The sequence below is a fragment of the Neovison vison genome, chromosome 13 (assembly GCF_020171115.1).
Source record: "Neovison vison isolate M4711 chromosome 13, ASM_NN_V1, whole genome shotgun sequence".
Classification (NCBI taxonomy): Eukaryota; Metazoa; Chordata; class Mammalia; order Carnivora; family Mustelidae; genus Neogale; species Neogale vison.
The window spans coordinates 28,765,312-28,785,989 of NC_058103.1; the positions used below are offsets into that span (position 1 = coordinate 28,765,312).

General features: G+C 42.1%; 1 protein-coding gene across 2 annotated transcripts in view; it reads left to right on the forward strand.

Annotated features, from left to right (window-relative positions):
* TDP1 (tyrosyl-DNA phosphodiesterase 1) overlaps nucleotides 1-20,678 on the forward strand; it is an 85,159-nt gene that overhangs the window by 29,598 nt on the left and 34,883 nt on the right. For both annotated transcript variants that reach the window (XM_044229959.1, XM_044229960.1), the window contains one exon: nucleotides 226-333. In XM_044229959.1, coding sequence (XP_044085894.1) covers nucleotides 226-333 — 108 coding nt within the window. The remainder of the gene's footprint in view (nucleotides 1-225; nucleotides 334-20,678) is intronic.

Sequence of the window (20,678 nt, forward strand, 5' to 3'; positions counted from 1 at the left end):
GTCTCATTGGCCAAAAAAAGTGGGGGGGAGGCTAAATACCAAAAGGCTACAGTGCTTTATTACCCTGCTCTCTAAACAGAGTTTAATAAAACACCAAAGTTCCCGTCACAGAACTATGTATGTACTGTTTAGATTACAGGACTTTGCTTTCCATGAAGTTTCCTAATACTAGGATTTTGACAGATTTATATTTTCTTACTAGTAATGGGTCTTTTCTGTCACTAGCAAATGGTCGGCTGACACATCTGGCCGCAGCAATGCTATGCCACATATTAAAACATATATGAGACCCTCTCCAGACTTCAGTCAAATTGCTTGGTTCCTTGTCACAAGGTAAGTAATCCTTATAGTCTTGATGGGAAGAACTTTTAAAATGTGTTAGTAACTCTTGTTCTGAATACCGAATGGGTTTCCAAAAAGTGGTTTTGTAAATTGTCATCTAGTTTTCAAGTGTGTGTGTCTTCTGAGCCTTATTTAAGAGTCCTATGACTTACCCTTTCCAGTGCCTGTAATCGTTGCCTGATTTTATGAGTCTTGATATTTATAAGGTTTGTATAAAGTCTGCATTTACTGTTGTTACTTAATATTCAATAGTAGGAATGAGGCAAGTTAACATTCATGGTAAATACAGAACAAAAATGATACGGTAAAACTAGTATTCCTTAATTACTTTCTCTTAGATAATTAATATTTGGCTAATCCAGTCTCTTAAGTATTTTTTAAACATCTTTATTAAATAATTAACATTTTAAGTTTTACCTATTTAGTGTGCAATCTAATGATTTAGTTGTATACTCTCAGAATTGTGCAACGAACACTATGATTTCAGAATTTTCATTACTGCCTATAAGAAATGCCTTACCTTCTAAGCATTCTTGTGTCTATAGCAAGATATATTGCTATGCTCTTAGAAAAAGAGAACTGCCTCCTAGTTTGACCAAATGCCATTAGGCATCTCTTAATGATTCAGTAACACAATTGATGTCATTAGTAATAATTTAGGTATGACAGTAATTTCTTTAATGAAAAAACTTTGAAACAAAAGTTTAAAAATACAAAGAAACTCTTAAAAAAGCCAGTTAGAAACAAAACCAAGTTCCTTCCTTAGCTTATGGAAATTAGTGGTTACACTTTTCACCTGCTCTGGATAAGGAATTGTGTGACGTGAACAGTGTTAGGGGTATACATCAGATGCAAGAGTGGGCTTCTGCAAAGTTTTTGAAGCACAAAAGTTTTTTCCATTACACTGGAAAGTGTAATGGAAAAACATACATTTGGGTACTGAAGATTAAGGTGCTCTGTCATTTACTAGCTCTGTGAACTTGCAAGATGGACTTAATCCAAGTCTATTTCCTATTCTTTGGGAAAAGTGATGGCGGTCTTTTGGGGTTGTCGTGAGAGTTAAATGAGATGCTCAAGGCTCCATGCATCTGACATAATGGACTGGAGGCCATAATACCTGGGATTATGCTAGTTCGGGCTTCACCGTCAAGACTGAAGGATGGCCAGGGGAGTTGGTACACATTTCTTTGCTGTGTGTCTTTTAAAGAGAAACTTTGGCTTCTTCTTCTTCTTCTTTTTTTTTTTTTTTTTTTTTTTTAAGATTTTATTTTTTTATTTGAGAGAGAGAGTGAGAGAGACCAGGAGATGGGGAGAAGGTCACAGGGAAAAGCAAACTCCCCGTGGAGCTGGGAGCCTGATGCGGGACTCGATCCTGGGACTCCAGGGTCATGACCTGAGCCAAAGGCAGTTGCTTAACCAACTGAGCCACCCAGGCGCCTGAGAAACTTTGGCTTCTGAAGGAGGTTTCTTGGATGTGAGGACCTGAATTAGATATTTCCTGGGTAGAGAAGTCATTTCTTGAGACAGATAGGTAGTGCCAGGGAGAACAGAGACCTCTAAAATGTATGTGGCCTGACCTTGGGCAAGTTCAATCCCTAGTTGCCTTGGTAAGTATGCGATTGTTGTTAGTCCCTCTCCCAATTTTATTTTAACACACTTAAAGCTAAATTATTTAAATATTCCTGACTTAGTGATGAGAAATTATCAATGCCAGCTAGCCTTCTACAAAGCTAACCAATAAGTGCATAAATTGAGGTATATTATGGACCCTTGAATGTAATCCAAAGGAACTGGATTTTCAGAGACCACATTTCAGTGTCAACTCACCTGTTCAAGAATTGTCTGTTAAGCCAAGTTATTGAGTAAAAAGGAAACTGTACTAAGTTGCAGTATTAAAACCTGGCTTTTTGAATTGCATCTGCCCCATCCTGATGCTGTGTGTGATGGTCACTTCCTGCATACCCTGATGATGAGTCAGTAAAACTAGGTAAATTATCTACCTGCTTGCAATTCTGAAATGCTACCACTGGGAATAGTTGAGTAATAGGCCGTCATTTACCCCACAGGCTAAATGTTTTGTGTTTGTTTATTTACACAACCATTCTATTCTTTTGCTTTGTGTTGAGTATCTTAAATTTGATGTTTTTCTCAATCTGGTCTGACAATTCTCTTGACAGTGTGGGTCATGTTTTAGGGCTCTACCCATTATATATTCATTTTTTTTGTATGAGTCAAGGTTCTTCCTGCAATCATGCCACTTTGCATGAAGGCTGAACTGAACTTGAAGGCTATACTTCCAACTTTGAGAAAAATCAGATAGGATTTTAACCAATGTAGGAGAAGCCATGTGGAGAAATATATTAATTATTTGGTAAAAGTGGTCTTATCTAGAATCATGTTATCCTGCTGGGAAAACTGTTGCCTAGAGAAATGTAGCCATGAGTCTATACGTCACTGGGAAAGTTGAATTTACTGTTTATTTGGAGATTGTTTTCCTCAGGGTGGAGTTAAAAGATGGATGTACTTCACTAAAGTTGGGTGTTTATTGATCCTATTTTAAGGGCATAAAGTGAGGTTGAGTTTAACACTGAGTAATCCTTGTCTAAAGGCAGAGTTTTTGTAGTTGAGTATAATGACAACATTTGTTCAGCTCTGGGAATCCAGAACAAGACATGACCCCGTGCCATGCAGAGGCTGCAGGAAGAGATGGGTCCCTGTCCATTAGTTGCTTACCTGTGTCAGGATCTGATGAAAGCACCCTCAGAAATGTATTATCTGGTTGGGGGTGGGGTCGAGGTGGGTCAGAGACCTGCTAAAGGTAAGGCAGTGGTATCGCAAGTAGGGCTGGAAGTACGCCTGAGAGTAAACCAGATGGACTGGAAGGGACTCTGAGCAGAGGAAGGGGGTGCAGAGGCCACGGAGCTGAAAAAGTACATGGGGTTTTCAGGGAACGTCTGAGTGAAGCTGCAGCTAAATGAGCGAAAAAAGATTCACGAAGCTTCAGAATGGATTTTCTCAAGCCAGGGCACCCTGTGTTCTTAAGTCCAGAAAGCGTCCACTGTCTATTCACTTCGTATCTGCTGTTTTGTATTCTGTGAATAACTGCTTATTCATTACTAAATTCTGACTCAGAAGTTAATTTGTTAAGAATTTGAAGTTTGTCATGGATTTGTGGCTTCTAATTTCATTCTGGAATACCTAGGCTGAAAACTATCAACTTACCAAAATATACAAAAAATTAAAACAATTACTTGGCAATTTCAATATACCAGACACTGTTCTAAGTGCTTTTGTGTTCATTTAGTTTTCATAGCTGTTCCATGAGAACTTGGAGAATGGTTAAGTAGGCTGCCCATAGGCAAGTAGTAGTAAGTTATGGAAGCAGGATTTGAACCCAAGGAATTTGACTTCACAGCTGGTGCTCTTCACTTCGGCTTTCTAATGCCACTCTTAACAGCTATTTTCTGTGTATACCTATTTTCTGTGAAGACGAGTCAAAAGAAACTGCATCACTTTACTTTGATTGTGATATGAAAAAAAAAGAAAAAACCCACATAGCATCCCAGTATTGAAGTATGTCTGACATAACTGAAGTAATAATTTAGAAAATACTTAGAGCCCATTCTCAGCCCTTCTACAATAAGGAAAGCTGTAGATCCAAAATAAAAGAGACCTCTACCAGGAACTCCCATTTTGTTTCTTGGTTTGCCACTTTCTCTCCAAGTCAGAACATCCCAAACTGAGCTCTTATGTAGAAGGATATTTCCTTCCTAACATCTATCTTGGCCCTGGTGGCACCTGCCCCCTCTTTTATCCTCAGGCTTATAGCCCAGCCATCCTCTTGCTATTCCTTCCTTTGAGCATTCTGCAGCATTTACTGCAGTCCTTCCTCTTGTGAATGCGGGGCACTCGGGATAAAAACATAAGCATCAGGACACCTGGGTGACTCTGTCATTTAAGCGCCTGCCTTCAGCTCACGTCATGATCCCAGAGTCCTGGGCTCAAGTCTTGCATTGGGCTCCTTGCTCAGCCGGGAGCGTGCTTCTCCCTCTGCCTGCCTCTCCCCATCCTTGTGTGCATGTGCATGCGTGCAGTTGCTGACAAATAATATCTTTTTAAAAATAATAAAAAATAAGCTTCTTAAAGGCATTACCTAAATCTTATGTTCAATGTTAGAAGCCAGACACAGAAGTAATTAAAACAGGAAGGGAGCAATTCTGTGCTTGAGTTGGGCATGTGGATGCTTTGGAGGATAATCAAAGCCTGTTCATCCTTAAAGTGTCTCAGACATTACTTTTCTGATATATGAAATTACCGAGTCAGGTACTGCCTGGACTTGTGAAGTGATTGCCTATCTGCCATCCCATCACTCAGATGGTCCACTTCCGAGGCCACCTTTCCTTTCCTAGTTGTTGATGCCCATTCACCTTTCAGAAGCATGAATTTTTCTCACTGTCCCATGTTCAGGTTCCCCCCACTTCCTGTGTACTTCCTGTCTAGAGATCTCCTTGGCATTGTGACCCTAACCATACCATTTCCTCCTTTCTTATCCTGTGTTCTCTAACACGAACTACCAGAAGCAACTTCCTGTGCCCCAGTAATCACCCTGCCAGCAGCCCTCTCCTGATCCCTCTGTCTTTACTCTCTGCCTTTCCAGTTGCTGCCCACCTCCCAAGAATCGTCTCAGGTCTGGTGTCCTCTCTGGGGGACTCTGCCAGCCTCCTGCCGACTTCTCTCTCGTCCACATCCTTAGAGCACTGATGAAGGTTCCACCACTGGAGCCTGTAGCTCCTACATCATTGTCTTGTCTCTTCTTGCAGAGAAGTTTATGAAGGGATCTGGACCCGAACCTCAGATCCCTTATGTGCACAGCAGCTGTAAGGGTGAGTGAGGGGCCATACTCAGTGACGTGCCCCCCAGGGTGCAAGAAGACCACAGTGTAAGTTCCCTGCGATAAAGTATAGTGAAAGAACTAGAAGTGGAAGTAAAATCGTAATATAGGCGCTAAAGTTACTAGTGACAGTCTAGTACAGCCACTGTGTATGACCTTCTCGGCCACTGGAATGAGAACGTTTTTATTAACCCCTTGTGCACACGTATCTGTTGTTCCTTTGAAACACTGTGTCCCAGGCAGGGCCGTCTCTTCTGTGCTCCCACATCATGTTATGAAACATACCTGCCTAACACAAGCTGCCCCTCCTCTCTCAAAGAGTCCAAATTCTGTTTCCTCAAAGGCCCAGTTTAAAATTTACAGCACAGGCATCTGGGTGTCTCACTCAGTTGAGCGTCTGACTCTTGATCTTTGGCTCAGGTCATGACATCACGGTCAGGAGACTGAGCCCCGAATGGAACTTCTCCATCTGTGGGGAGTTTGCTGGAGTCTCTCTCTTCCTCTACCCTTCCCCCGCTCACACACTCACTTGCACGCACTCTCTGTCTCTAATCTTCAAAATGTACAGCTGTTAAAGGATGTGTGGTGCTGCTTATAACAATAGTACCCTTGCTTTGAAGGGCCTTTGAAACAACCTCCCTGTTCAGTTTGTGCGCCAGTGTTTACTTGCTTTACTTGTCCCAGTAACCAGCGATCAGCTCATGCAGGTCTGGCACCATGTCATCCTCTTAAGTAGCCATAATATTCAGAGCGCATTTCTTGAATGTCAGTGGCATGCCAGGCAGAGAGAACACAGGGTGACACAGTATGACCTCCATTTCTTCCTTCAAGAAGTCTGGGTTGTGAGTAGCAAGAATTAAATGGGACACAGTTATTGTTAAACGCTCAGGACACTAGTAAAGCCGTATGGAGCTCAAGACACTGTATTTTCACTGAAAGCTTGAGACCATGAGCGATGTGCCCAGCAAGACCTGCCTCGTGTCAGGCACTGCTCATACTGTGGGGAACAAGAGCGACAGAGAACCTGTCCTAATAGCTTTCATTTTAGCTCGAGCAGGGTGGGAGAGGCAGACTGTTCAAAAATGAGTGAGCATGCAATAGCAGATGAGGGCTGGAAACAACAAAATGGGGTGATGTTAGAGTATGTCTGGAGGGAATAGGGGTCTGCTTCAGGAAGTAAAATTTGGGCTGAGTTGACCTAAAGGTGGGGTTAGGCCCTCAGTTGTGGAGTGTATGGAGCACTGGAACAGCCCAGTGCAGCCATGCAAAGCCAGGCCAGAGCATACAGGGCCTTAAAGGCCAGAATAAGAGTTTTATTCTAAGTGCTGTGGAAGTCATTTGAGAGTTGAACAGTGGAAGGACATCTGATACATGTCTTTTAAAGATAATCCAGGCTGTTGGATAGTGAGTGGATCGTGGGAAATGAGTAGCTGCTTGTGGGCCAGCTGGGAAGCAAGGAGAAATTATGGCCGCTTAGAAAGCAAAGGTGAGCATTTGTGGGGAAGAGCAGGTAGGTATGGGCTCTGTGAATGAGGGGTGGGTACTGTCTGTAGAGCACATACCCCAAAATCTCTCTTGAGGAAGGACAGTCAGGATGGTGGGAAGAGCGTGGTTTTAGAGTTATACAGACCCAAATCCAAATTTTAGTTCATCCCCTTAACATTTATGAATTAATAAACTTCGCCAAGTTTATTAACTGAAGAGGCTTTAACCCACTGAGCCCACCCAGGCGCCCTGTCCTGAGACTTCTAATCACCTTGGAGAATCTTCAGTGAAATGTCAGTCCCTGGGTCGGAGACTTTTAAAAAGTTATTTCTGAGGCGCCTGAGTGGCTTAGTAGGTTAAAGCTCTGCTTTCTGCTCGGGTCATGATCTCAGCGTTTTGGGATCGAGGAGCCCCACATCGAGCTCTCTGCTCAGCAGGGAGTCTGCTTCCCTCTCTCTCTCTCTGCCTGCCCCTCTGCCTATTTGTGATCGCTCTGTCAAATAAATAAGTAAAATCTTAAAAAAATTTTTAAAAAGTTACTTCTGCTCTGTGGGGATAAGAAAGGGGCAAGAGAGAGACTTAACCTTCATTGAGCAGCTGTCATGTGGAAAGTTCTAGCACTTTCCCTGCGTTGTTTCATTTAGCCAGCACAGAAGCCTGTGAGGTGGTTGTGTCCCTTCCACGGGCAAGGAGTAGGACTACAGAGCTGAGGACTCTCTCCATTACGCACCAAGTATCTGCACACTGTGGGCAAATCTGCCAAGTCCAGGCACAGGGATAGAAGCATAAGCGAAAGTGCAGTCCTTGCTCTCCAGGCATTTATGTTAGAACAGAAGCGGTTTTATAAACAACTTGTAGTTTAATTGCAGTTATTTAATTGCAACTGTAATAATTTTGAGTATTCTACATACATAGATTTTCACCCAGCAAGGCCTGAACTGTCTTTCAGGTCTCAACTCAACATGATGGAGACTCTCCTTGCTTCCTTAACTAGCGCCTTCCATAACATTCTGGGCCTCCTGCTGGGTCACTTTTCTTTCCCTGTCAGTGTGACATGCCTCCCCTGAACACCTGACATGTAGGGGTGGTCAGTAACAATTTGTTAACAAGGAAGCTAGTGGTGTCCAGGATTGAGGCTGTGATCGTCAAAGTGCTGCCCAGAATGTGCAGAACTGAATGTGGAAGATGCTTCACATGCTTCCTATGTTTGGGGTGTAGTGGGAGATGGGAGTGGTCATTGTCATCCATATGGAAGTTGGGAAATGGAACTGTTTTAGTGGGAGAATTGCACTTTGAGTGCAAATTGACTTATGGTGAGAGTGTCACATGGAATTGTCTGTTGTACTCAGAAGTTTGGTGCAGTTGGTATGCTTTGGAGTTTTCTTTGGAACTAACTATTGACACCCTGAGCCTTCGTGGCATTTTTAGGGACGAGGGTAGCAAAAGGCTGATGTCTTGGGAATTGAGAAACCTCAGGAACTACATAACAAGTGGGCTTTTCACACTTACCAGTGTTCCATTGCCAAACAAACAAATTAGACCCTGAGTCGAAGAACAAGTGGTCACCATCCTTCAGAAATAATCTTCCTTCTACCTAAGAGAAGTGTTACACGTTCTATTTGGATGTCGCAGAACTTAACCTTTCACTCAGCCTATGCTGAGCATCTACTCTGTACCAGGCACTCTTCCAGGTGCTGGGGGTACAATTATATAAAATAATCCTTGACTTTATTGTGGTGGGAGTTACCAAAAAAGTAAATGTGTATGTATCAGGTAATAAGTGCTGTAGAGAAAAACAAAGTAGAATAATTCAGGTGCATTGTCTTTTACTCAGAATCCTTCTGACTAGATGTAGTTCAGTACTTAGAGTTTAGAAAGACAACACAACACGGTACAGGCTGTACTGTGGTAGGCATTACAAGTAGCCTCATGTCTGTTTAGGTCAACTTTTACCACCAAATGAGCTAAGTGGTTTTTTTGCCATTAAATGAGTTAAGTAGAAGCTTAATTTTGAATTTGGTTCAGGTTCTTTTTAGGTTCAGAACCAACATTTAATGCTTACTACCAGATCCAGACGCTGTTCTAGGCATGCTTCGAACACACAGACACACCCCCCACCCGTAATCCTCAGTCTTCTGCGTGTAGCTGTTAATTCACTCTACGGGGAAGGGAACTGAAGAACAGGGAGGTTACAGGGGCCTGAGAACCCTCCGCACCCTCTAGCCCTGTACTGTTGAGTGGTGAGTGGTTGGGTCGAGGATGGAGGCTGCTCATTAAATAGGATGGTCAGGGAAGGCCTCACTGACATGGAGACATTTAAGGAGGAAGTGAGCCTTGGGATGGATAGCTGGGGGAAAACATTCTGGGCAGAGAAGCAGAGTGGGGATACACATGCTTGTGCTCGTTGTGTTGGAGAAGAAACAAAGTGGTGGTGTTGGAGTGCGAAGGTAGGGCAGACTGTCTTTGACGTGCTTTCAAGGCAGAGTTGCCATTGCCTTCATGTCTCCTGTGTTTCCTAAAGCTTTTAGTCCTGGGTCTATGGAAGGCAGTCCTGTGTCGATGTATTTTACAATTTGCATTGATTAGAACAATTAAGTACTTTTTAAAAATATATCTTGTTACAGATGTTCCATTAGGCTTTCTGGAATAAGACATGGTTTTAATGTCGTAGCTTATACTCAAATAATGGGTTTCTCAACAGAGCACTGTTGGCATTTGGTCAAAATAGTTTTGTCCTGTGAGTTGTCCCATGTATTATAGGGTATTTAATAACCTGGCCTCACATAGCAAATGCCACATCATGGTGAAAGCAAAAAAACAAACATATATTTCTAAAGATCCAGTAGATTCTGCCCTGTTGGATAGTATCAGTCATCATTCAGAACTTATGAATAACTGATTTATGAATGCTGCTGTCCTTCCATTTAATACATTTTCCTACTTGAGAGAGTGAGACATAGTTATACCGACAACCACAGATTCTCGTCCAAATGAAGTGATAATGTCTAGCAAATATAACCATCAACAAAGTGGCAGACAGATTATGTCTTAAGAATTGGATTTTAGCAAAAGACAAAAATATCAAAAGCTACATAAATTTAAGTTTTTGTCCCTTTTCTACTTTGTATATTACCAGTCCATGTTAAAAATCATATTTGATTAATAACTCCTTAAGTACAACAAAATTAAAACAAGTTGACCAGAAAAAAGTAACAGTAATAAGCAAGACAGATGATAAGCAATACAGATTTTGACTCTGACATGATGACAATTTTTCTTAATAATTGAGATTCATACATCAAAAAGTATTGCCCTTCAAGGTAGTCACCTTTTGAAACTAAGTAGTTTTACCAAAAAAACTGCCATTGCTCAAATTTTTTTGTCACTCAAGAATTTCCTTTGATGTGGATTTAAGGCACATTAACAAGCATTGTTTTTTTAACTTATTTTTATAAATTTTTTTGAAGGTTCATTTATGAAGAGTGCACAGGAGGGGGAGGAGCAGAGAGAGAGAGGAAGCAGACGTGCTCAGTGCAGGGCTTGATCCCACAACCCTGAGATCATGACCTGAGCCAAAACCACAGATCAGATGCTCAACAGACTGAGCCACCCAGGCGCCCCCAGCATTGTTTCCTAAATAGGCACTGTTCAGTTTTTGGCCATGGGTTAGTTTTCTGTTTTCTGTTGCTGTGTAATAAGTTACCAACGAACTAAGCTTAAATAAAACTGCAGATTTATTATCCTCCATTTTCTGTGGGTAAGGAGTCTGGACACAGTCCTCCGCACAGGATCAAGGTGTGAGCCAGGCTATGTATGATCTCCTTTAAGGACTGGGGTTCTCTGCCAATCCTACAGGTTGTTGGCAGAACTCTGAGGGTCCTGTGCTCTCGGTGACAGTCCAGGGGCCGTTCTTGACTCCACAGTACTTCCTCTGGTTTCTGTGCCATTGCTCTTTGCAGGGGACAGGTCACAACAAAGCTGTTCGCTTCCTTTTTTTTTTTTTTTTTTAAATTTATGTATTTTAGAGAATGAGTGCGCAGGGGGAAGGGGCAGAAGGAGAGAGAAACTCAAGCAGGCTTTGCTATGAGCCCAGAGTCTGACATGGGGCTCAGTCTCACAACCCTGAGATCACAACCTGACCTGAAACTAAGTGGAATGCTCAATTCACTGCACCACCCAGGCACCCCAATGCTGTTTGCTTCTTTGAAGTCTGTAGGGGAATCTGTTCTCAGGAAGGACCCCCACTTCCTCTTTTCAGGCTGCACCTGATAAAATCAGGTTCACCCATGGTCATCCCAAACTTTTTGATAAACTCAGTTTATTAGTAACCTGATCACGAAATGAAATCCCATCATGTTCACAATTTCGCTCATGCTCAAAGGGAGAGGTTTATACCAGATAGGTACATCGGGAGCAAGGGCAGGAATCTTGGGGGCCATCTTTCAATTCTCCCTTCCATAGGTTTCATTGGTATTTATTACACTTAGATCCTTCTGTCCTATTCCCCAACTTTGAGTTGAAAATAATTTCTTACTGTTCTCAAAATTGAGATTTAATTTTCATAGTTAGGCAAAATTACCCTTGAACATATTTAAAAGACTAAACCTCAGCATCCAAAGGCTATTTGAGAAAAGAAATTCTATAATTATCTTGAGGCAAAGGAGGAGGCTGCTTTATTGGAGTGAAAGAGTAACTCCGCAGTGTGATTGCTTTGGAGAACCACACTGACCAGCATATGTAGAGCTGTTTAAAGTAAATCTTGTGAAAGACAAGTAGAATCCCAAAAGATCTAATTTCCTAATCTGGGAGTGGGGAGAGGGAAGACCCTTATCACCTTAGAAGTATCCTTCACTTGATGCTTCCAGTGTATACATACTGTCTTATTACGTGTCATTTCTCTGCCCATTGTAAGTAGAGGACATTGACTTTGTGCTCATGGGGACTTTGTTTACCCCATTGACATTTCAGATCAGGGACTAAAATCTTATAAAAACACTAGCTTTACTACAGTTCTCATTCTCCACTTATCTTCCTAAATATACATGAATCACAAAGTTTTGGGACACCCAGCTGGTTCAGTCGGTTAAGCATCTGCTTTCAGCTCAGGTCATGATCCCAGAGTCCTGGGATCAAGTCCTGCGTCGGGCAGAATCCCTGCTCAGTGGGGAGCCTGCTTCTCCCTCTGCCTGCTGCTCTTTTTCTCTCTCTGACAAGTAAATAAAATCTTTAAAAATAAATAAATAAATAAAAATTTTATAGAACCAGTTTTTTTTTAAATTTTTTTATTAACATATAATGTATTATTAGCCCCAGCGGTACAGGTATGTGGATCACTAGGTTTACACACTTCACAACACTCACCATAGCATATACCTTCCCCAGTGTCCACAACCCCACCACCCTCTCCCTACCCGCCTCCCCCCGGCAACCCTCAGTTTGTTTTGTGAGATTAAGGGTCTCTTATGGTTTGTCTCCCTCCTGATCCCATCTTGTTTCATTTATTCTTTTCCTACCCCCCAAGCCCCCCACGTTGCCTCTCAACTTCCTCTTATCAGAGAGATCATATGAAAATTGTCTTTCTCCGATTGACTTTTTTCACTAGGCATAATACCCTCTAGTTCCATCCACGTCGTTGCAAATGGCAAGATTTCATTTCTTTTGATGGCTGCATAGTATTCCATGGTACATATATACCACATGTTCTTTATCCATTCATCTGCTGATGGACATCTAGGTTCTTTCCATAGTTAGGCTATTGTGGACATTGTTGCTATAAACATTCAGGTGCACGTGCCCCTTTGGATCACTACATTTGTATCTTTAGGGTAAATACCCAGTAGTGCAATTGCTGGGTCATAGGGTAGCTCTATTTTCAACTTTGTGAAGAACCTCCATGCTGTTTTCCAGAGTGGTTGCACCAGCTTGCATTCCCACCAATAGTGTAAGAGGGTTCCCCCTTTAAAAAAAAAACAAAAAACAAAGTTTTAATATTCTCTCTGTCATTATATGTTGAGATGGGGTTCTGACTGAAAGCCTTTTGCATAGACCCTGGGTTAGGTTTTACTGTATAGTTGCCATATCACCAAGAATTCTAATTTCTGCACCAAAACCATTCTTTTTTTTTTTTAATAATTTTTTTATTTTTTATAAACATATATTTTTATCCCCAGGGGTACAGGTCTGCGAATCGCCAGATTTACACACTTCACAGCACTCACCAAAGCACATACCCTCCCCAATGTCCATAACCCCACCCCCCTTCTCCCAACCCCCCTCCCCCCAGCAACCCTCAGTTTGTTTTGTGAGATTAAGAGTCACTTATGGTTTGTCTCCCTCCCAATCCCATACACCAAAACCATTCTTAATGAAGTCTCTACTTTATTGAACTGTATGCTTTAGAAGTATTCTACTTTAAGAGAAAATGAGCTTGTAATTCCTACACTTTTCCTGCTAAAATATTCATCCTGTTGGAAACTTTTGTTTAATGTCTTGTTTTCAGACCAGCAGTTACCGTGCCTGGCATAGCACCTGGTCTACAGCAGCCCAGAAATTTTTGAGTGAATGATATTCCCTATAAAATGCAGTTACATTCATTTGCTCACTGTTTCTCAGATTCTCAGTTTTTCTTTTTGTACTGTCCAGAATGATTATACTTCTCCTGAAGGTCTATTTCAAGTGTTCCCCTTTGAAAGTTTTTCTAGCTCAGCAGACTGAATTCCTTGTTTTCCCTGTTGTGTGTTTGTAGCACTTTTTGTTTAGTCTTTATCTACATGTTCCTTCTTAATTTCTGGATTCCTATGTCTCCATACAATAGGAACTGCTTGAGAACAGGTGCCAGGTTTTACTGATCTTTAGGTCCTCAACATCTGACTCTGCACAGCATTATCATTAACGACCTATACATACTTGAATGAGAGCCTTACAGAATGTTCCAGTAGGTCATACATGCACAGAATAGGAAAAGGGGTAGATGGAAAAAGTTTGTCTTCCCATTCCCCAGCCATCCTGCTCCTCTTCCTCAGACCACTACTACTAGTTGCTTGGGTTTAAGAGCTTTTAACAACTATGACTCATCAAACCCAGGCACCTCAGAGGCTGGGTGATCTTACCTCATCAATGTCCTGTGGAGGAAATAACACTGGGATGGAGTCCAAAGATCATATTCTAATTTGCAGTTGTCCCTTATAGCCTTGCCACATAAATTTGGGGAATATCCTTTATAATCTGGTTTTATCTTCTTCATGGAGTGTTGTGAGGATGATGATGGAAAACGTGTGCGGAAGTTACCTACCTCTCTGTATGATGTATTGAACATGAACTGCCTGATTTTCGTGGCTGTTAACAAGGTATTAAGCTCATGTTCATCAGACCTCACAAGACTCAAGAAAGCAGCTTAAAAAGCCTTTGTTTTATTCATACAATAAAGGATACATGACCTATAGTTAGAGCCTTTTCCAGGTTCAATATGTGATTGACAAATTGGTCACAATTATTCTATGAAATAAAGACGAGTACATTCAGCCAGAAATATATTATTCAAAGAAACTTAAAACTAGCACTTACACTTGAACTTAAGATGTTATGTTGGCTACCAATTTTTTCTTTTGTTTGGTTGTTTTTATTTCGGGCTTTTTATAGTTTTGATCCTACCATGAAATAATCCTGTATTTGATAGGCAGTTTGTTCTTGAAATTCTGGGCCATGATGACAAACACAGTGTTTGAATTTTACCACAGGACCAAGCGGGCAAGAAGACAAACTTGAAGAAGCAACTTTGGTTAAAAGATAATTCCAAGGACTAATTGGCAAACCCAGTGAGCACAATTAGGAAAGCTGTGCATTGTGGGTGGGCAGAAAGCCTTGGCAAGTTACAGTTGCCTAGCAACTGACAGGCATTGCAGGATAATCGGGGAGAAGCAGAAATGTTGGTGCTGCCACTTTAGGGGAAAACGAGACAAATACTTAACTATAAAACCACCGTAGCTTTTTGAGGAAACATAAGACATGGTACCCTGCTCTGATTTTCAGCATTGCTGTGCAGTACTTTTCTAATGTCTGTTCCTTTGGCTCTGAAACAGTCTTTTTTTTTTTTTTTTTAAACATATGTCTGATTTTTTCTTCTTTTTCTGCAGTGAAAATCAAATTGGGTCACATAAGAAAATATTGGTAGATTCCACTGGCTAGACTTGGTTGCCTGGAACTGTGGCTCCACAATACTAGGGTTAGTTGGTGTGCCTCATGTACTTGGTCAGAACTTATGTTATCAGTACCAAAGTCAGCAGATGACTTCCTTTATGCACAAGAGATGACTAGAGGTCCTATCTCCACCCTCACTTTCTTGGATTCTGCTACAAGTAGACTAAGGACTCAGAGCATGCCCCTTTTCATGCTCATGGGAGCGTGTCTGGTGGAGCATTATCCCTGATTGGGAAAAAGTCCTGAGCACCCCCTAACCTAGGGCCTCTAGACCCTTTGTGCACTTGGACGACTAGTCATGAGTATACCTATCGCTTGAGATGAGGAGGTTCTATTTGGGAGTCCTGCACCAGGTTCAGGGCCCCAAAGAAAACCCATTATAAATAATACCAGATACACTCACCAACTGGTTTTTGGGTTTTTTTTTTGTTTTTGATTTTTTTTAGTATAATTGACACAATGTTACATTGGTTTCTGTTCAACAGTGATTCAACAAGTTTATGCCTTCTGCGATGTTCACCAAGTGCTTTTTTAATTCTAATTTATTTAATCTTCTTAATTAGGAATTACAGAGTAAGGTTCCCGTTTTAGAGACCTGACAGTGGCCTGGTGGCGGTAGAACTAGGATTGGAACCCAAATAGTCTAGAGTATTTCGTATGTGTCTGCTCTAGGCTTCGGTTACGGGTGGCGGATAAGGCAGGCATGATCCCTGCCCACAAGGAATTTGTATTCTGGTTGGCGTAGCCCTCTTGTCTTTCTGCGTTGGGCTCAGCAGGGCTGGCTGAGGTTGTGAGGAAAACCCAGCTCAAAAACTTACCACACCATTTCCTTAGGTACTTGCCAAGTCTTCCCTCTTCCCTGCTGACCTCCTTTAGCGCTGCTGTGCCAGGTCTTCCCCTGAATCCCCTTCCCCTTCCCTTTAGAATGCTCTGTCTTCCTACCCATTGCATTGCCACAGGTTTCTCAGCCCATACAGGTTTTAGTTTCTGCCACAGCAGCCCTTTTGGCCCTTGCTGAGCCTGCTCTGACAGCTGTGGGCCAGTGAGAGCCATGGTGCTGCCTTTTCTCCGCCTGTGAGTGTCCTGCCTCTTGGCTCATTGATCAGATGTTCACTGAGCATCCATTCTGTGCCAGGCTTTGCTGGGGTACAACACTTAAAGCTTCAGTGCTTTCTCCTCCCACTCCCCCTTTTTTTCCTTGAGAGAGTGCACGCTTGTACTTGGAGTGGTGGGCGAGAATCTTAAGCAGGCTCCATGCTCAGTGTGGAGCCTGACATGGGGCTCAATCTCATGACTCTGAGATTATGACTTGAGCCAAAACCAAGAGTTGAATCTTTAACCAGTTAGTTTCAGTGCTCTCTTAAAACATTTCTTTATCCTGGGCATCCAATTTCCACTTATTGGTCAACATCTGGACAGCTGACAGAGGTCTTGAGGACCTAATCCTCTAGCTTCTGCTCATCTAGTCTGTTTAATCCACCCACAGCCTCCATCCTCTGGATGTCTCTCTTATCCCTTACCGCTGATTGTTGTGTGTGTATAAACATTTATTTTTTTTTTTCCACACTTTTGGAGGCCAGAAGTTTGAGATCAAGATGTCAGCAGGGTTGGTTTCTCTTCTAGATGGCCATCTGCTAAATCTGTGTGCACATTGTCTTCACTCTGTCCTCACATCTTTTTACATTTATGTTAACTAGAATTTGATTAAACATTAGCTTCAGGTGTATAATATTAGGATTCAGCACTTTTTGGGTTGTTTTTTAAAATATTTTATTTATTTATTTGACAGAAACACAGCTAGAGAGGGAACGCAAGCAGGAGGAGTGGGAGAGGGAGAAGCAGGCCTCCACCCGAGCAGGGAGGACTCGATCCCAGGACCCAGGGATTATGACCCAAGCCAAAAGCAGACACCTAACAACTGAGCCACACAGGTGCCCCAAATTCAGCACTTCTAGGTAACACCAGGGGCTCATCATGAGTGTATGCCTCAATGACTTGGATGGAGCTAGAAAATATTCTGCTAAGTAAAATAAGAGAAAGACAAATACCATATGATTTCACTCATATATGGAATTCATGAAATGAGCAAAGAAAGGTGGAGGGGAAGCAAACCAAGAAACAGATTCTTTACTGTAGAGACCAAACTGGTGGTTACCAGAGGGGAAATGGGTGGGAGATGGCTAAATTGTTCACTCTGTTACTCATCTTTTTTGCCATTTTCAAGTACACATTCAGTACCTCTTTCTGTTAACCGTGCTGGGCCTGTGGGCTTGCAGATGTCCCTCAACCTGCATATTGGTAGCTAGATGTGATCCATTGAGAGCTTGATCAGTATCTAGTGAGGTAGGTAGGTGGGGTGTGTGTGTGTGTGTGTGTGTGTGTGTGTGTGTGTGTGTGTTCAGGGGAATTTTTTACACTGTAGCAATTAAATGCATCCTGGGTGGTATTAATAATATGAGTGTCTTTCAGAGGAAAGAGATCTCTTCTGCATTAAGTAACTAGATGAACCTTCAGAAAGTGGTACTTTTTTGATAGGTCAAGGTGGGCACTTTAGGTAGAAGATGTTTTGGGGGATATGGAGACATCACCTAGGCTGGCATGAAGCCTTGTGTGTGAAGGATGGGGAAGAAGCCTCGCAGTGAATGGGGCCAGGCTTGTGGAACTTGTATGACAGGCATAAGATTTCACTTTTCAGGTAAGGATCACTGAATATTTTTGAAGGAGACAGTGAGATGACTAAGAGTGTTGTGATAATAGTACTGATAAAGATTGTTGTTGATGGCTTTATGATTGACATCCTGTTCTTATGTTGTCATGTGCTCTGAGATATAAATGGAGCAAGTGTTGTCATAGCTATTTTTTGAAAGTAGAAACAGGTACAAGCATCGAGGCTGCTCATCTAGTAAATGGTTGAACGGGAACTTGAAGCCAGATCTTTTGTTTCTTCTAAGTCATGCTCTTTCTAGAATTAGCTTATGGTGGGGGTTAAAGGAAATAAAAGCATTGAGGTAGGAAAACCTACTGAGCGACTGATATGAAATTCCAAACACAAGACTCTAAAGGTGCAGTGGAATTGAAAAGGTGAGGGGTGTTCACATGGAGAAAGGATTACAGAAGAATCTGAAAGACTCAGAACAGGTTGAGAGGGCAGGAGAAATAGAGCTGTGAACATAGCTCTTTAGGGGAGAGAGGCACCATCAGGCTTTGTGGAGCTGGTCACTAACCCCAAGGAGGCTGCTCCTCAAGCTGTCTCAGAAGGTCCTGGTAGAAACCATCCCTGATGGTGCTGTTCATTCTGAGGCTTCCAAAGGCTGAGAAGAGCTCCCGGCAGGCAGCACCGCTGTGGGGCCCAGGCACATAAAGGCAGGGACCTGCCTGCACACACTTTGTTGGGAGACCAGGAGAAGACTGTTATTCCAATGGCTTTCCAGGGTCTCTAAGGTAAATTGAACCAGTGCTGGCTGTACATTGGACTGTAGTGTTAACCGTCTATAAACAGTCCACTGTTGGCAAGCCTTCTTGCTTCTAGGCCATTGCTTCAGCCCTCTGGGCTATTTCTCCATGTGTAAAGCCAGAGACTGGGCTGAAGTAGGGATTTTCATGCCATGTTCCTTGGAGCCCTACGGGTTCTGGAAACTCCTTTTAGAGCCCACTACTACAGTGGGTGGGGAACAGGAACACACATAATTCCTGGTTCACCTAGAGATACTTTTATCTGCTTTAAATGTTTCCTTTGAACAAAGTACTCTCTAGATTTTTATTTTTTTTAAAGACTGAAAAGCCACTATGGTAATCTCCTAAGCCCATCTCACATTTTACAGGTTTAAGTATTAATACTCCCCAAACATCACCTTTCTGTTGTTTTTTCAGTAAACTAGGAACTTTCACCAAATTGTTTCATTCAGGGGCGCCTGGGTGGCTCAGAGGGTTAAAGCCTCTGCCTTCGGCTCAGGTCATGATCCCAGGGTCCTGGGATCGAGCCCTGCATCGGGCTCTCTGCTCAGCAGGAAGCCTGCTTCCTCCTCTCTCTCTCTCTCTGCCTGCCTCTCTGCCTACTTGTGATCTCTGTCTGTCAAATAAATAAAATCTTTGCAAAAAAAAATTGTTTTATTCATTTGTCATTATTAACCAGGAAGTGAACAAATGATGTTAAACCCCATATTATAGATGAAAAAGTGGCACCCAAAAGACGTAACCCCAAGGTAGTAACTGGCCAAAATCAAAAGTTAAATCTTACGAGTTGATTGCTCTTTGCACTTCTTTATGTTACCTTTCCTCTAGAGGTGGACCAGAATAATGGAATATGTCAGTAGAAAACAAGATAGTAAACAGTTTTTGGTTATCAGCATGGTTGCTGTTAAACACTCACTGAAATTCTTTGGTAGGATGTTCCAAATACCAGTTTTGACCTGAAATTGACAAAGCAAATTTAATTCTGCTTGACAGTCAGTATGTTTTGTCCTTTTGGATTTGGGATACTGTTATGATGACTTCTTTTTTTTTTTTTTTAAGATTTTATTTATTTATTTGACAGAGATCACAAGTAGTCAGAGAGGCAGGCAGAGAGAGAGGGGAAAGGAAGCAGGCTCCCTGCTGAGCAGAGAGCCCAATGCGGGGCTTTGATCCCAGGATCTTGAGATCATGACCCAAGCCGAAGGCAGAGGCTTAACCCACTGAGACACCCAGGTGCCCCTGTTATGATGGCTTCTAAAGCCCATACAATTCCATTTATGGGATCAAGGATAGATGGGTCCTTTTATTTTTATTTATTTTTTTTAGAGAAGGAGAGGGGCAGAGGAAGAATCATAAGCAGGCTTGATGCCCAGCACAGAGCCCAATACAGAGCTTGAGATCATGACCCTGAGATCATGACCTGAGCCAAAATCAAGAGTTGGACTGAGCCACCCAGGTACCCCTTGGATAGATGGATCCTTTTAAAGACTAGGCTGACAGCTAGACTGAGTTATACATGGTACCAAAGCTAGCCCTCCAAATTCAGGTGAGTATGAAAGCATTTGCTGGAGGACATAATATGCCTGTGGCTGAGGAGCAAAATGATGTTGCAAATAGATTTCTCAGCCTATTTGATGAGTTGTCAGAACTACTCCTTATAAAAGCCCACACCCAAGTAGCTGATCTCCTTTAGTGCTCTGCTCTTATCTGTGGGAAAACATGGGTCATAATCATGTTTGTTTTTCTTTTTTTGCTGGAATTTCTTTGTGAATGCCTTATCTATGAAACAAGATAGCCCCAAAACACAACTGGCCTGTTGTGTCCCCTTTGGTACCTAATTTCATAAAATTATTGGACATGAGCAGAAATGGTTTAATTGTAACCATGCTATTAAATTCCTAGTCACTACGTTAAAAATTGGGGAGGACTTCCTGGATGGTTCCTTCTGTTAGGTGTCAGACTCTTGATCTTAGCTCAGGTCTTGGTCTCAGGGTTGTTGAGTTCAGACCCTGTGCCTGCTAAAAAAAAAAAAAAAAGAAAGAAAGAAAAAAATTGGAACATATATCTGTATCAAGGGAACCAAAATCCTTTTGACTTCCTTAACAGAATAAAATAGGAGCTCACTGTATTTCTGCCCTGGGGACTTGCGCTAGAATTATGAAATCAGTGAAGCAATCCATTGTAGAAACTTTAGACCTATCTACCACTGACATTTCCTAGGATGAGGAGGCCTGGATGGATCGGCCTTCTGGAAAATTCCATTTTTTAGTGAGTACGAGAGGAAGACCAGAGTCGTCTTCCCAGAAATTTA